At 37.9% G+C, this 16,072-nt stretch overlaps 1 protein-coding gene across 1 annotated transcript in view; it reads right to left on the minus strand.

Annotated features, from left to right (window-relative positions):
• The window catches only part of ITGA2 (integrin subunit alpha 2), a 124,235-nt gene that overhangs the window by 48,657 nt on the left and 59,506 nt on the right, over nucleotides 1–16,072 (minus strand). The window contains exons 10-15 of the mRNA XM_007486290.3: nucleotides 15,272–15,348; nucleotides 13,104–13,242; nucleotides 9,062–9,207; nucleotides 8,296–8,439; nucleotides 3,698–3,901; nucleotides 2,242–2,378 (exon numbers count right to left, since the gene is read on the minus strand). Of these exons, the coding sequence (XP_007486352.2) occupies nucleotides 2,242–2,378; nucleotides 3,698–3,901; nucleotides 8,296–8,439; nucleotides 9,062–9,207; nucleotides 13,104–13,242; nucleotides 15,272–15,348 (847 nt within the window). The remainder of the gene's footprint in view (nucleotides 1–2,241; nucleotides 2,379–3,697; nucleotides 3,902–8,295; nucleotides 8,440–9,061; nucleotides 9,208–13,103; nucleotides 13,243–15,271; nucleotides 15,349–16,072) is intronic.

The raw sequence follows: 16,072 nt of genomic DNA on the forward strand, positions 1-16,072 counted from the left end.
GTCCCAGAGACAGGAGGTCCTGGGTTCAAATTTGACCTCAGACACTCCCTAGCTGTGTGACCCTGGGCAAGTCACTTGACCTCCATTGCCTAGACCTTACCACTCACTCTTCTGCCTTGGAACCAATACACAGAATTGATTCCAAGATGTAAGGTAAGGGTTTAAAATTTTTTTAAAAAAGAAGAGAACACTTACTTGAGTATAAAACAAAACACTGATTTGCTGTACCTGCTGTCTTTCAAAAGAACGTGATACCTTTTTATTAAGGTAGTTCATTAAATTGTCTCTACTTTAAAAGTTACCAAATATTTTTCAAGAATAATTTCTATAAAAGATGGATTGGATATTCTCATTTCCAAAACCCATTTAATTCTCTCAAACCTGAAATAGAATAGTTTTACTAATGTCAAGCACTAAGAGTCATGTTATATACGGTACCAGGGGCATAACATTTTCCAGTGTTTAAGCTTCTTGGACCCAAGTCATCATTTACAATGTCTTTTTCAACTGTGACAAATAGAAAGACTGAGCCAGATTCTCCTTGGGACTTTGTTCCTTCCAGCTCTCTGCTTCTGTCTGACTTCATTTATTCCCTCGCTCGCCTTATGGGGACAATCTAGTCCAGTGTGTATTTCTGGCTTCTGAATCATACAGCCCTTGAATTTCTCCTATTGTTTTCCAGCTCCACAACTGCTGCAGAGGCCAGTTTCAAGGTCAAGCCAAAGGAAATAAAAGCCATTTGTATATGAAAACTGGAAAAAAGAATACCCCCATCACTCCACTGGAAGATAAATCTGCTCACACTGGCTAGATTTTCCATACTCTCAATGTAAACGCTTTCATTGCATGGTACAGTGGAAAGAATATTGGATTTGCATTCAAATTCTGGCCCTGCCAGCTACCAACTCTATGAACTTAGGTTAAGCCCATCACCAGAAGTTTAGTTTCTTCATCCATAAAATGAAGATAACAAAAGAGAAAATTTGGAAAAGTGCTTTAGAAATATTATCTCATATGATCCTCACAGCAACCCCGTAAGGTAGATGCTAGTATTATTCTCATTTTAGAGACAAGGAAACTGAGGCTGAGAGGCTGTTACTAGATCACACAGCCAGTAAGTGCCCGGCAAGATTTGAAGTTATCTTTCTGACTCTAGTCGTATACGCGTACTATCCACTATATGTAGATTCTTTATAAACCATATACTGCTGTATAATTATGAGCTATTGTGATTAATAATGGAACTTCCATTCAGTGAACTGGAGAATAAGGTAACAGAGATCATTTAGAATACTGTTTAAAACCAAAGTCTCTAGAATAGTTGTTTTAACACTTGCAACTCAGTATAAACTTAGTTCTTCATTGTAGAGGACTTGGGCTTCTCAACTCTGTTTCTATTATTCCCCAAGAAATTTAAAAATGCAACGTCTGATATTTATATCAGGGTTGCTTTATTTTTCTGGGTTTTTGTTTGTTTGTTGTTCATTTGTTTGTTGTGTCTATGGACCATCCTTTCCATGGAGTTTTCTTGGCAAAGATCCTGGAATGATTTGCCATTTCCTTTTTTGGTGGGTTTTGTGGCAAACAGAGATTAAGTGACTTGCCCAAGGTGACCCAGCTAGTTAGTGTGGGAGGTTGGATTTGAACTCAAATTTTGTTGACTACAAGCCTAATCCTCTATCTACAAAGCCATCTAGCTGCTTCCTACATTTCCCATTTTCCTATTGCCACCTTGTAAAAGGGAAATTGAATCCACATCATATTATTTTACCCTGAACAAGCCTCAGAAACCAAAAATTGACAACAATATCCCTTATAATACAGCAGTCCCTAAGCATTTATTAAGCACCTACTATGTGTCAGGCACTGTGAGTAGGGACTAGATTCCTGATTTCATCAGTGTAGGTATTGCCTAGTGACATAACTCCCTTTACCAAGATGGCTCAACCTTCTCCGCCATTTAAATTCTTCCAGAATAGATGAGTAATTTGCTCAGGGTCACACAGTCAGTATGCATCAGAGGTGGGCTCTACAAACAGCTGCTCCTGGTTCTAAAACCAGTTCTCCACACATTGTACTACAGCCCCTTTTAGGTTCCATACACACAAAGAAAAAATAAAATGATCCCAACTTTCAAGAACTTTATATTCAATTAGCCAATTCAAATTATTTTCACCTGGGGAAAAGGGAATAGAGGAAACTTCTTCGTTTCAATGGTGCTAACATTTTTCTCTGACTCACCAGAGTTGAACCACTTGTCCAAAGGCACCAATGGATATGTCAGTGATGGAATCTCCATTCAGGTCCACATAGCCATCTAATGCTCTTCCAAAATACTGGAGCTGATTCCTAAAAGCAGGATCCGACCCAAAGATTTTCTGGAAATGAGCACCATTTGCTATTAGAAGACAACATTTGTAAAGTGTAAAGTGCAAACCTTAAAGCATCATATACATTTTAGCTCTTATTGTATTTGCACTCTGTGAGAATCAGTTGTACTGTTACTGAGAAGAAAAGATGGACCTTTCATCCTCCCCGCACCTTGACAGAGAAGCGATGGACTCAAGATCTAGAATTTTTTGGACCATGCCAACATGAGCGTTTGTTTTGCTTGATTATCATATGTATTATAAAGTCTTTGCTCTGCTTTGTTTGTTTGTTTGTTTTCCAAATAGGAAATGGGTAAGTGAGAAAGCAAAGGGAAATAATGAAGGAAAGAAGAGAGAGACTGGAAAGAGGGAGAGGAAAGAAGGGAGGAGAAGGAAAGGAAAGGGAAAGGAAAACCAAAAACAAAAACAAAGAGAAAATAATTGATGATGTTCTTTTAAGTGAAAAGAATCAAGATCAGAAAGAAGCAGAGCAAGCAAGACAGCTTTGAAAGCCAGTTTGAGGGTGCAGCTGGGTGGCTCAATGGGTTGAAAGCCAGATCAAGAGAGAGGAAGTCCTAGGTTCAAATGTGGCCTCAGACAGTTCCTAGCTGTTTGACCCTGGGCAAGTCACCTGACCCCCACTGCCTAGCCATTACCACTCTTCTGCCTTGGAATTCTAAGACAGAAGGTAAGGGTTTTAAAAAAAAATAAAAATAAAGAAAGCCAATTTGAATTCATTTTCTACTTCAAAAAGTTTTTAAAAGTTGTATATAATACAGAGATCTTCAGGATCATGTAAAATCTTTTTTGTTCTAGTATGTATATGTTAAATGCCTATTTTATTTGGTTTTGTAAAGTTAATCATTTTTTTAAAAGAAAAAGATGGATTTTTCATAAAATCCCTTTGCTTCCTTGTAGCACAATACCCAAATTCAAACAAATTTATTCATTTCAGTTCCCAGTAGCCTCTTGCCTAATCTTTCTATATCCTTAGCAATTAGCTTTCCACTAAAGAATCAATGTGAGTTTTTAATATTGACTCATATATTTTATTTATTTATCTATTAATTCATTTATTCACTCATTTATTTATTTATTCATACCTTTACCTTCCATCTTGTATTGGCTCCAAGGCAGAAGAGTGGTAAGGGCTAGGTAATGGGGATTAAGTGACTTGCCCAGGGTCACACAGCTGGGAAGTGTCTGAGGCCAGATTTGAACCTAGGACCTCCTGTCTCTAGGCCTGGCTCTCAATCCACTGAGCTACCCAGCTGCCCCTGACTCATACATTCTAAAATAAATAGAGGTGTCATTGTGGTAAGAATTACCTGAGAATATTTTGTTCGTATAGTCCGTTCATGTCCATTGTAAATGTAAACAGCGCCAGCATTCTCATTTTCTAGGGGTGAGCCCACAATAACATCATTAAAGCCATCCAAATTAATGTCTGATAGAGCAGCAATTGCAGAGCCAAACCGGGCATTTTCCAAACCTAGAGGACCTTCAAGGAGTCGGTGCTGACTCAAAATTCCCTTTAGGGAAGAGGAGAGGACAGCTGATGATAAGTCTTGTTAGCCATGTGTTAGGAATCCACTGGTAATAACTTTCAAAAGAAGTTCCAACCCATAAAATTTTAAAACATTGGCAATAAAAAATATACCTGAAGTCCCAGCATTTCCTTCAGGTAAAAACACAACTTATATGTTCACAAACTCAACCTTATTTTCCTTATGTTAGTCTATTAGACAGCTTAGCACAGACCGTTTACAAGTACTGAGTAGTTATTGCACTGGCCTTAAAAACAAAGAAACAAGGAAAGAACAGCTGTTGTTCATCTTTCTTAGTAAATCTGACATTCTAGCTTTCATAGCGCACGTCAAGTATTGAGCCAATAGGCAACAGGATTTGTGTTCACCTTTATTCCTTGAACTATCTTTGTTACTAAGTCAGGTTGGACTATTGTTCTGTTGTTCCAGACTCTTTGTGACCCCATTTGTGGGTTTCTTGGCAAAGATACTAGAGTGGTTTGTCATTTCCTTTTCTAGCTCATTTTACAGATCGGGAAACAGAGGCAAGCAGGGTTAATTAAGAGTTAAGCCCAGGCCCAGCACGCCTATTCACTTCTCCCACTGAACAATCTTACTTTATAATAAAATGGAAGTAAAGTTGACTTACAAAATTGGGAAATACAAATAGGACAAGTTCAGGTAGTTAATCTTTTCCCTTTTAAACAGTTCAGTTTCTGAAAACTACATTTACTTTCAGTGTTATTTCTTTTTTGATTACAAAATAACCCTGTCCCAAATTTCCTATAAACCAAGAATCTTAAATATTATAGATCCTTTGCTTTTATGAAGAACCTTTTGTGATCCAGAAGTTTTGAAAGACTTTTGTTGACAGCCTTTGGGAATGACAACTCCTCAACACTTGAAATGAAATCTTTAATCCTTTCTGCTATACATTCAAGGAATTTATATTGGAAAAGTTTCTGGCTCTAAGGAGAGTCAGAAAGATCTATCATGTCTCACCTCGGACGTATATCTGCTGTGAAATCCTAGTCAAATTTTCTAAGCTCTCAGGGCTCTAGCTAACTCTACAAACCTGCAGAAGCAGCTGCAGTGATGGTGATGAGCTGAGTGGGGTAGATCAGTTTCCTCATCTGGAAAATTCCTATACCACTGAAACCACAGGCGTGGTTCTTATCCCTAACTCTGACCTTTTACAATAAACTAATATACTACAAAGAGCTGGGGAGGTGAAAAAAAATCCTTCTTTGCCATCATTTCAATTTTTAACCATGGAGTCCCAAGACAGACTTTTTTGCTCTGAATTATAACTATGAGAGATCATTTGATCCCTACCTTATTTTTTATAATCAAAGTTATTCTTTTTTTCATGTTTCTATGGAAATATTCAGGTATAATCTTGAAAAGTTGTGGAAGATAGATACATTTTTTTAAAATTAAGCTACTATTTAAATTATGTTGCAAATAATACTTAAATGCATTATATCACAAATTAAGTCAATAACTTCAAAATAGTGTTTTATTAAAAAACAAAAAAATTATACAAGTACAAAAAGGATCCCTGTCCATTCTAAATGTATGATTTTCCCCCTTTGCTAATTCCTAATTATTTTTATATAGTTTAATGTGATTCCATAGGAGAAGTGACTATTTCTTTTGTTTTAATATAGATTTAGTCAGTTAAGGATAATCAACTAATCCTTATGCATAATATAATTAGGAGTAGATCAGGTTAAATAGATTCTTCTGTACATTAAATTTCAAACTTATATTAGACTTAAAACCAATCAGAACATGTACTTGCCTGAGCACAAAAATGTCCTAACTAGAGAACTTCCACCAAAGTGGCCTGATGAGTGTCACAATGGGCAAGGAAGATCTCTGGATCTCTACCCGGGGTCATCTGAGTACTGTGTGATAGAGATGCTTTCTCACCCCCCGCCCTCCCCACCCCCAATGTTTACCGGCAAGAACTATACAAATTCAGTTAAGTGATTTGCCCAATGTTACAAATCTTGTAAGGTCAGATTTGAACTCAGGTCCTCCCAACTGAGGTCAGATTTGAACCCAGGACTTCTCAGGTCTGGTACTCTACTGTGCCACCTAGCTTCCTGGATAGAGATGTTCTAATGGGGTAGAAAGTCCCTGCAAAATGTCCCCTAGTCTTTTTTGGAGTCTATTGCCCAACAACAAGGGTGGAATTCTCCCTGCTCTGCACTTACAATTTGGGGCACAGTTCTAAGACCAATACCCAACAATTGGGTGGAAATCTACTCTGGGATTCAGCGGCCCTTTATTCTGTGTACCTCAACATGAGATTCTGTGTTTTGTGTTCCACCATCTGAATTATCTGGCACTTAAAGGTTATAAAATGTATACTCTGGTGCATGGAGGGGTCACAGATTTTGAGGAAGATCTGGGACCCTATCTACTAAAGGGGGCCAAGTCCTCACAGCCACCCCAGAACAGCTTTTGCATGGTCTGTAACAGAATTCAAGAAAAACTAGAAATGTTGAGGAAAGGCAGCTTAAAGCCCAGTAGTAAAGCTACACTGTTCCTAAGAGAACATCTGGAGGAATCTAGAAAAAGAATCAGACCAATATTTAACCTTTCTTTCCTTCTCTGAGTAGAGAAATGAGGAACTCTGGGTATGGAATTTGTGCCCCAAAACACGTGTGTGTGTTGAGGTTGTTGGTTAATTTAATTTAACTATTAATCTTTGTTCCAAGGAAGTTTCAATGCAGCAGGGAAAATATGTGGAGAGATAAAAGTGTCGTAAAAAGGGCATCAATAAAACTTTTTTTTAAGTATAGGTAAATATAGAGAAGCATAAGGTTGCCAGTTTCTGCTGATTAAATTTGATCATCTTTAAAAGCAGGGTCTGGCTCTTATTTCATCTTTGCAAGCCTAAATGCCTAACACTTTTTTTTCAATGCTCCAAACGTTTGGCCATTGGTACGTGCCTATGTATGTGTGGTGAGGTGGGGAGCAAAGTGGAGTGGAGGGGCTTTCTGTATGAAAATTCCTTCCGAATGCAGATCAGCATCTCCTCTGTAATTGATGGTCTTGGGTACTGAGAAATTAAGGAACACGCTCAATGGTCACAGAAGCAGTGCATGCTAGGAATAAGACTAGTAGCCAGCACTCCTGGCTCCGAGATCAGTCACTTCCCCACTATGCCATGATGCCTCTCAAAATATAGGTATCCATTTGTTTGTCAAATTAAGCTACACACACGCACACACGCACACACACACAGATCTTATGAGAGATATTGGTTGTCTTTTGTCTTCTCATTTTGTGACAAGCTTGAAAAATGGTTCAAACTTCATAGAATAGGGGGAGGAGCCTTTCACTTCTTACACTTTGAGATCTCTCTTTCTCTGTCTCCACCCATTAATTCATTATTGACCTCTGATTACGTATCAAGTAATAGGATTCTCCTTTGATATGCTAGTAAACATGCATGTGAAATGTTTGATGTAGAATTCTCCTGTCTGAAATTTTGTTATTTTGTGAAAATTCCAAGAAATAGAAAGCATTTCTCTGCATCTAACTTGCTATATCCTATTCTTGACCAAGTATGAAGTCCCTGGAATAATACAATTTAATGCAAATATGGACATTTCTATGAATTTTAACAAACTACTTAAAATGACATGATTAGCTATTTTCCCAGGAATCAATAATTCAGGGTCTCACAAAGAATAAACTGCATCCTTCACTAAACAGATTTCAGCTTCTTTTCCACTCCCTTTCCTTTCCCTCCCATATCCAACTAATTTTCTAGGTCACCAGCGAACCTTAATGTTCTCTTTAATTTTTGTGGGGCTTTTTTGGCTACACTTAATACCCACCCACTGCTTTAGTCCATCAGGGATCACCACATGCATGCAAAAAAGCCAGAATTCAACCCCAGAGATAACATCCATGGTTTTCAGGGATGTAGCACACACTACCAAATTTTATGTGCAAGGATTGGAAGTCCCAAGAGCTGGACACATAACTAACTCTTACACCAAGAAATGGAATTTCCTGAAAAACTAATGCAGAATACATCTGGGTTAATATAAGAATTTCCAAAGTGTCTGATGCAACTCTTCTTCACTGGAATAGGATGATAAATAAAGTAAAAGCAAGAATTAAGGGAAAACAAATCGGAGACTGCTGCTGCTGCAACACTTGCAGCAGTAAACCCCCTTTTAGAGGAACGGCACTAAGCTAGGCACGAGCCATAAGATTAAGAGCAAAACTGAGTTATTTGAGTTTTAGCTACATGCTATAAAATGAATAAAACATAAGCCAAACAATTACGGTTCAGTAGCTGAAGATCTTTCCCAGCACTTTCTCTTAATGGTGCTATATGGGCTTAAATGTGATTAATTTGTCTATGGCTTTACCTTTGTGATTGTGAAGAGGTAGACCTTCCCTTCCTCTTTCTTTAGGTCATTCATGAACATTGGTGCCCCCACCAAAAGCACATCTGTAATTGCATCTCTATTGACGTCAACTGAACACACCACGCTGCCAAAGTAGGAGCCAATCTGGAAGGAGACACACTGAAATTAAGACTCTGCCCTTCACACGCTACTCTTACTCGTCTACGGAGCATCTCTGAGTCTGGCTCTGCACGCACTACATCCCTGCTGATAAGCATCAGAGCGTTGGAGGGATAATGTATTGACTGTAACGTATAAGCAGACTTTATTTCTATCACATCCAAATTTATCTTTTTGGGAAGTATGACAGCCTATTCCTGATAACTCCCCATATAGAAAAGTGGTGCACTTTAGGTTTTAACAAGTAACCCTATCCGTAGACTTCTAGGAGACATATACTTTGCAAAAAAAAAAAATGCTTTCATGAAGTCCTTCTCATTCTAGCTTCCTGAGAAGCCATGTGGTATAGTGATGAGAGAATGGCACTGGAAGTCAGTCAGACATTGACTCACTGTGTGATGATGGGCAAGTTCCCTAGCCCCTCTGGGACTCAGTTTCTTAATTCGGAAGACAAGGAGGTTGGAATCAGGTATTATGATCCCATGACTGGAAAAGCCCTTCTTCAAGTAGGGATGCTTGATGCTGCCATGTGGCTTACATGTCGCCATGGGTCTGTGAAGCCTGAGGACCATGGACTTAGATCACCAACCCAATTAATGGGACTTACCTGATCACCTCTGGGAGACTGAATGATGGTGGCGTTTCCATCATCATCAATACTATACACCACTACTTGGCCAGTATAATTTGCTCGGGGAGCACCAGCAACAAAATGGACACTTTTACCAGTAGAAATAACTGCAACAGAATATCCTAGGAAATATGAAGACAGAAGGCAGACACTCAATGAATCCAGCCATCATACAGGAGCAATGGGCTAGAGGATCAGCCTCTGAGATACATTCCACGTCTAGATGTCAGATCCTATGATGAACATAGTATAGATTTTACTCTTTTATTGATACTAATATTCCATAAGATGAATAGTTACAATATTTACACGGCCATTATCTTATTATGCATATTTGTTCCCACACATCTTGTTTTGCCCATTTGACTATATTAGAGCAGTGGCAATCTCATTTTGGCATCTCTAGCAGATTGCACAGTTTCTAGGATATATAAGCCTAGAGCTAGGTTGCACAGTGGAAAGTGTAGGGCCCTTTGTTCAAGTCCTGCCTCAGATATTTAGTAGTTTTATGACCCCTGGGCAAGGGTCTTCCATCTGCTTCAGTTTTCTCATCTCTCAAAGGGTGATAATCGTATTATCTACCTCCAGGGAGTCTTGTGAGGATCAAATGCAATAATAATTGTAATGTACGTAGCAAACATTAAAGCACTCTATAAATGCTAGCTAGTTAGAAGTCATAACAACGAAGTTTGCTGATTGACTATATGATGTTGCCATCTGATAATGCTTGTTGAGTCTGTGAAGAAGCAAACCATTAAGCATCACATCTTGATTAATCATTTTATTGTATTCATCAAAATGGAATAATATAACAATAACTATAGCACTTGGTTGTCAGGAATCTTGACTTTACTGTAGATGGAAAGGATGCCTCTAGATCAATTTAAAGTTCATCTATCGTCTGATTGGAAGAACTTCCTTGTGAGGACTCGATCTATGTCTAATAAAGCAGACATCCAGATTTGGGCCACATTGAGATGATTCCAACCTTTTCGCATGTGTTTGGCCAGATTTGGAGAGCACGCTTTCTCTCTACAAGATATCGTATCTCTAATCTTGTTGCAAACTGGCTCATTCCCTGCTAAATTCCACACTCTCATGTTATTTCCCAACTATAACATATATTCCTCCCTTCCCTAGACTGGCACTTCTGGACTTGCTGTGTCCCTAGAAAAGTTCAATAGGCCTTGATTGTCTAATGGAGGCATCTTCTGCCCCCAGGTGGGTTTCATAGCTAAAACAAATGCAATGACTTCTGGAAATTTCTTCCAGCCTTGGGATTCTTTGAAATTGGCTTAACCTGAAGCAAAAAGTCAAATTAAATGAACTTAAAATGAAATCTCCACTCTAAGCTGTGAGATACTAGAAAAGGTTTCTGGTGGAAGGAGAGGAGAGGTAAAGGGATAAAAGATTTTTGCATCCATCTGCCTGGAATGGTGTTTGTAAACACCTGGTGTTTGGGTGACCTGGGCCAGGAATTGATAGTGCTGAAAGTAAGGAACTCCATTAGAAACAACCTGGCGTCTACAGGAGATTTCCATCGCTTTTTAGTGTAATGGACATGGCGGAGTTTCCTCTAATCGGCACTCTGACTAGAATTCCCACATGAACAAAAGTTTAAACATGATTTTGCAACAAACAATTAAAGATGCTTAGAATTGTCAGATATTTAAAAGAGAAGCAAATCATATTTGACCTCCATGTACTGACCTAAATGCCAAAAAAGAGAGGAATAAATATCAGAGACTGAAAGGGAATGCATCTATAGAAGAAACTGTTCTTCAAATGGCATTTTGAAAAACTAAAAAATAAACAAACAACCTGAAAGGTCAGGAAAGTGCATAGAATAGTCGAAATAACGTCTCTTGAGTCAGAGAAGCCAGTTCAAATCCTACTTCTGGAATTTACTGGTGGGTAGTCACAAAATCTTCCTCCTCCCATTTTTTCATTTGTACAATGAGACAGTTCAATTAGAGGACCTCTGAGGAATGCCCTATGAGCCCCCTAACTCTAGGTGCATATGCCTCTGAAATGGCTCTGATATAAAGACATATTTTGAAAGAAGACGAAAGAAAAATAAAAGGTAGATTCTTTTAGGCAAATACGATTTGGTTGAGACCTGGGGAATGATGCAAATAGCACGTCCATTTTAAGTATCCAAAATGATGACTAAGTTCCTAAGGGCAATTTGTGCTAAACACTGTATTATTAGGAAAAGGATACAGTCCAGGTGAGGATCTATTCACAATGAAAACTTACAATGTGAAGAAATGTACCAAATACTTTTCTAAACAGTACTACTTTTACCACAACAATCCAAAGGGGAATGAACCCACCTAAAACATCTTGGGGACCTAAAAGCTTGCCAGATGACAATCAAGAAATAGTAGCTCTACTGGGTTTGGAAGCACTCATCATCTGAACATAAGGATGTTTGTACTATGTCGGAGGATGCTGTCAAGACAGTCTGAGAATTTTTCTGAACGCAGGACACACTCATTGATAAAGACCAATGGAGCCATTTGGTTAGAAAGATGGATTGACCAGCTATCCTTCAGCACTTATGTTAGAAGCTTCTGGCTAAGACCACAGAAAAAGGTGGGTGATACATGGGTATAAATAAACACAATAAAAAGCAGTGGTAGGTGTTGCCACCTCAGGTTATCCAAAATGAACACTTATGGAGGCAAAAAATCCAAGAATTTCATAACAGTATAGGCATCCTTTTTATATTGTGGGGACTAGGGGTAGGGTACCATGTAATCTGGAAAAATCTGCATAAAATTCTTGCCCCCCCCTTCATATTAGAGAAGTATGAATTTTTCTTCTTCTTTTAAAGGGTGTTTAGAGTAAAAGAAATTATCTATATTTATGGTATTAAAAGATAAACTATTTTGACATTGTACAATATTGTGCATAAATTTTATGCATTGCTGAGTTTCCCAACTTTTTCTGTGGCATCTGCTGACCTTCATGTGTCTTTTGTGTAAAAACTCCCTCAAAATTCCCATTTGATTTCTTATGCCAACTTTTGAAATGCTGAAACTGTGATGGGGAAAGTCCCCACTTGGAAGGGACACCTGCATATGAACACTATCCACTCTAATCTTTGGCAGATGATTCTTTTCTACCTTGGGAGGCAATGGGCAATGATCCTAATATGTCAACGACTCTAGCAAATTTGGACGTCCCCAAATGCCATTTTATTAGGTCATAGTGAGGTGCAGCCTGAAAGCCTAGAGGAATTGGGTTCCTACAGACTGGTTGTGTTTAAACAGGCTCAAATGAATGGTTGTAAAGCACATTGCAAAGTTTAAAGTACTATAAAAATGTCCATTGGGATTATTATCATTAGCCTCCAGTCTAGGGATGACTTCCTTCCCTGAGTCTTCTCCTGAACTGCTGAGCTCAAGCAACTTAACTTTCATCGGCATTATTAACACTTTAAGTTTAGTTAAGCAACAACAAAAAAATAAAGTAAGCTCTCATTTATAGTGATTTTGTGAGCTGAAAAAGCTGACCCTGAAAATGGAACAATCTGATTCAGAAAAAGTGAAGGCAGCCAGTGAGGGCTCATTCCTGTGGGTGACCTTCAGTAAGTCAATCAACTTCATCACGAGGCAGATCTTCCATATTCCAACTTGGAAAAGACTTGTCAAGCTGCATTTGTGGAAGGAGGCTGAAGACAAGGCTCCAAATGCATTAAATCCCTCCCAAGCAATATATCAGCTTCCTTCAAATTGTTTATAATTGTATGTAAAATGCCAAACTTAGAAATCAGCACAAAAATGCAGAGATAAACCCAATGACTGAAAAAACCCCAAACCAATGGACACATCATTGGAGACTGTTGTTAGGAGGGTCACTGAGTTAATTAAGGCAAGTTGCATGTAACAGTAAGTCAGAATGATGGAAGGAACAGTTAGGAGGTGAACTAGTTAGTCAAGTAAAGAGTAAAAAAGAAAACGACTTCATAAAACTTTGAGATTTCCTGGGGCCAGATAACACCACACCTTACCTAAATAGGAGCTGTGATTTCTATCTTGCAGAACTTTTTCAAAGGCTTGTCTAGGGAAGATGGAATATCCATGGGGTGTCTGCTGGACGACTGTTCCACTCCAGGCATATGCCCCAACTGCACCCAGTGTCAGAGCACCCTTTAAAAAAGGAAGATTAATAATAAAGTTCACTTATAAAACCCAGCCTGGGTGAATCATTAAGCTAAACTATGTTTAAATTCAAAAGAAAATATTTAAAGTAAAAACATCTCGCATATGGACATGGTTACATATCCGGTGGAATCCCTTTGTAGCATTGGTGTTGGAAAACAAGCCCAAGCATTTTTTAAAAGGAAAACCAAGATATATGAAGCTTTTAATATATGTGAATACATTTTAGGGAACAGTCAGACCTAGTAAATCTCACCACAATAATGAAGTATTTCCTAATAGGACACTCCCTATATTCACCGAGGATTTGTTCCAACATTCCCAAGGAATATAGAATTCTGCAAACACTGAATCCCCAAGAACAAGGTGGGTGGAAAGGCTGAGAGGTTAAGGCTTAGATCTCAAGTACTTCAAAAAATAAAAACAACATTTTGTGAGACAATCTCAGGAAAGAAAGTGTAGTTGGCAAAGAAGGCAAAGGTATGATATTCCTTCCTTCCTTCCTTCTCCTTCCTTCCCCCTCCTCTTTCTTTCTTTCTTTTTCTTTCTTTCTTTCTTTCTTTCTTTCTTTCTTTCTTTCTTTCTTTCTTTCTTTCTTTCTTTCTTTCTTTCTTTCTTTCTTTCTTTCTTTCTTTCTTCCTTCCTTCCTTCCTTCCTTCCTTCCCTCCTTCCCTCCTTCCCTCCTTCCCTCCTTCCCTCCTTCCCTCCTTCCCTCCTTCCCTCCTTCCCTCCTTTCCTCCTTTCCTCCTTTCTTTTTCTTTCTTTCTTTCTTTCTTTCTTTCTTTCTTTCTTTCTTTCTTTCTTTCTTTCTTTCTTTCTTTCTTTCTTTCTTTCTTTCTTTCTTTCTTTCTTTCTTTCTTTCTTTCTTTCTTTCTTTCTTTCTTTCTTTCTTTCTTTCTTTCTTTCTTTCTTTCTTCACTAAGTATTGTTTCCAAGGCAGAAGGGCAATAAAAACTAAGCAATTGTGGCTAAGTGACTTGCCCAGTCACCTAGCTAAGAAGTGTCCGAGGCCAGACTTGAACCTAGGACCTCCTGACTCTAGGTCTAGTTCTATATCCACTAAGCCACCTAGCTGCTCTCATTTTTTCCCAACTGTTATTTGATCCTACTCTCATGTCAACACCTCAACTCCCCAGCATAATTTTATTAAATGAAGTCACCAAAGTACCACTTATCTTGGGGTAAGTGTCTGTAACACTCTACCTACTAAATACAGAAGTAGAATACCATGGATTATTAGGAGAGTACTTAAGTTGTCACATACTTACTGACAATATTCCAAGCCATGAACCATTAAATGGAGAAGCCATTATGTACTGTACTTTAAAGTTGGTGTACTGTATTATGTATTATGTATTATGCTTTAAAGTTAGCATCTCTATTTTTAAGCTTACAAATAAACATGAAATCTTGAATAAATATTTTGACAGGGATAGCTGAGCTTTATATTTTTAATGCATTGTCAATGATTAATTAATCAATTTCCAATGAGTCATAGGAAATTCCAATTCCAATTTTTTGAATGAATATAACATGAATGTTCTCAGGTGCTCAAAATATTTTCACATATGTAACCTTATTTTTTCACAGAAAGTTTTTGCAATGGAATGGAAAGGGAAAAATTATTGTCATATTCCACATTTAATAGGTGGCTCAGAGCAAGCTAATTAAAGAGACGTTGGGCTTGGAGTCAGGCAGACCTGAGTTCAAATCTGACCTCAAACATTTACTGTGACTCTCTATAAGCTATTTAATCCTGTTTGCCTTAATTTCCTCATCTGTAAAATGAGCTGGAGAAGGAAATGTCCAAACTCTCCAGTATCTTTGCCAAGAAAACCCCAAATGGAGACACAGAGTCAGACAATGACCAACATGACCGAACGACAACAAATCTAGAAAGCAGGATCCCTTCCTTCACTATAGTTTAGTGTAGCCATTATTAGAATGATAAAGTTGACCAAAAACCCCATAACCAAAAGAGAAGAGTTTGATGCTAGCGATCTTCTAATATACTTACATTTTCAGGAGAGTAATCTGCACTGAACCCCACTTGTGACATTTCCATCTGAAAATTATCACCTCCTTGAACAGTACCTGGAAAATTAATATTTTTAATGATCCTTGTGCATCAGAGGAGGAGAAATATAATTACCAGTAATTACATTAGGGTAAAGAACTTAAGGTGTGAAAATTCCTTCCACCAATGCAAATTAGCAAGTGGTCTATAAACTATATTTCTAGAGAATTGTTTGGAGTACTTAGAGAATGAACAACTCACCCAAGATCACAGGGCAAATATGAGTCAAGGGCTAGACTTAAACCCATGGTTTCTTGACTCCAAAGTTCCTATTCATTAAGCCATACTACCTCTCTTAAGTTTTGTGCTCACCAAAAACACAAAAATGTCTAGACTTTTGTATCATCAATATGATTGAAATTCTCTATTAAAAGAGAAGAAAGAAAAGATCTTTGAATTACAAAATATTTTTCGAGGGTCATGAATATTGTTTTAGTTTTGCTAAATTTCTTGGATCAAGCATGATGTTCTTAGATGGCTTCAGGGGGAACTCAAGAAAGATAAAGGAAAAAAGTTATGATTTTTGATGGAAAAATTCAAATTTTCAATTTTTAGAATAATGGTAAATATAAGGCAATGAAGTAGCATCATGGATAGAACTGGGAAAGTCACCTAACTCACTTTCCTAGGCCTTGCTCTTCTGTCTTAGAGTTGTTACTAAGACAGAAAGTAAGGGCTTAGAAAAAAGAATATTGGTAAATATGTGTTAATCTGTTTAATTTAATAAATTATTAAAGTTTA

This window comes from Monodelphis domestica, chromosome 3 (assembly GCF_027887165.1).
Source record: "Monodelphis domestica isolate mMonDom1 chromosome 3, mMonDom1.pri, whole genome shotgun sequence".
NCBI classification, from domain to species: domain Eukaryota; kingdom Metazoa; phylum Chordata; class Mammalia; order Didelphimorphia; family Didelphidae; genus Monodelphis; species Monodelphis domestica.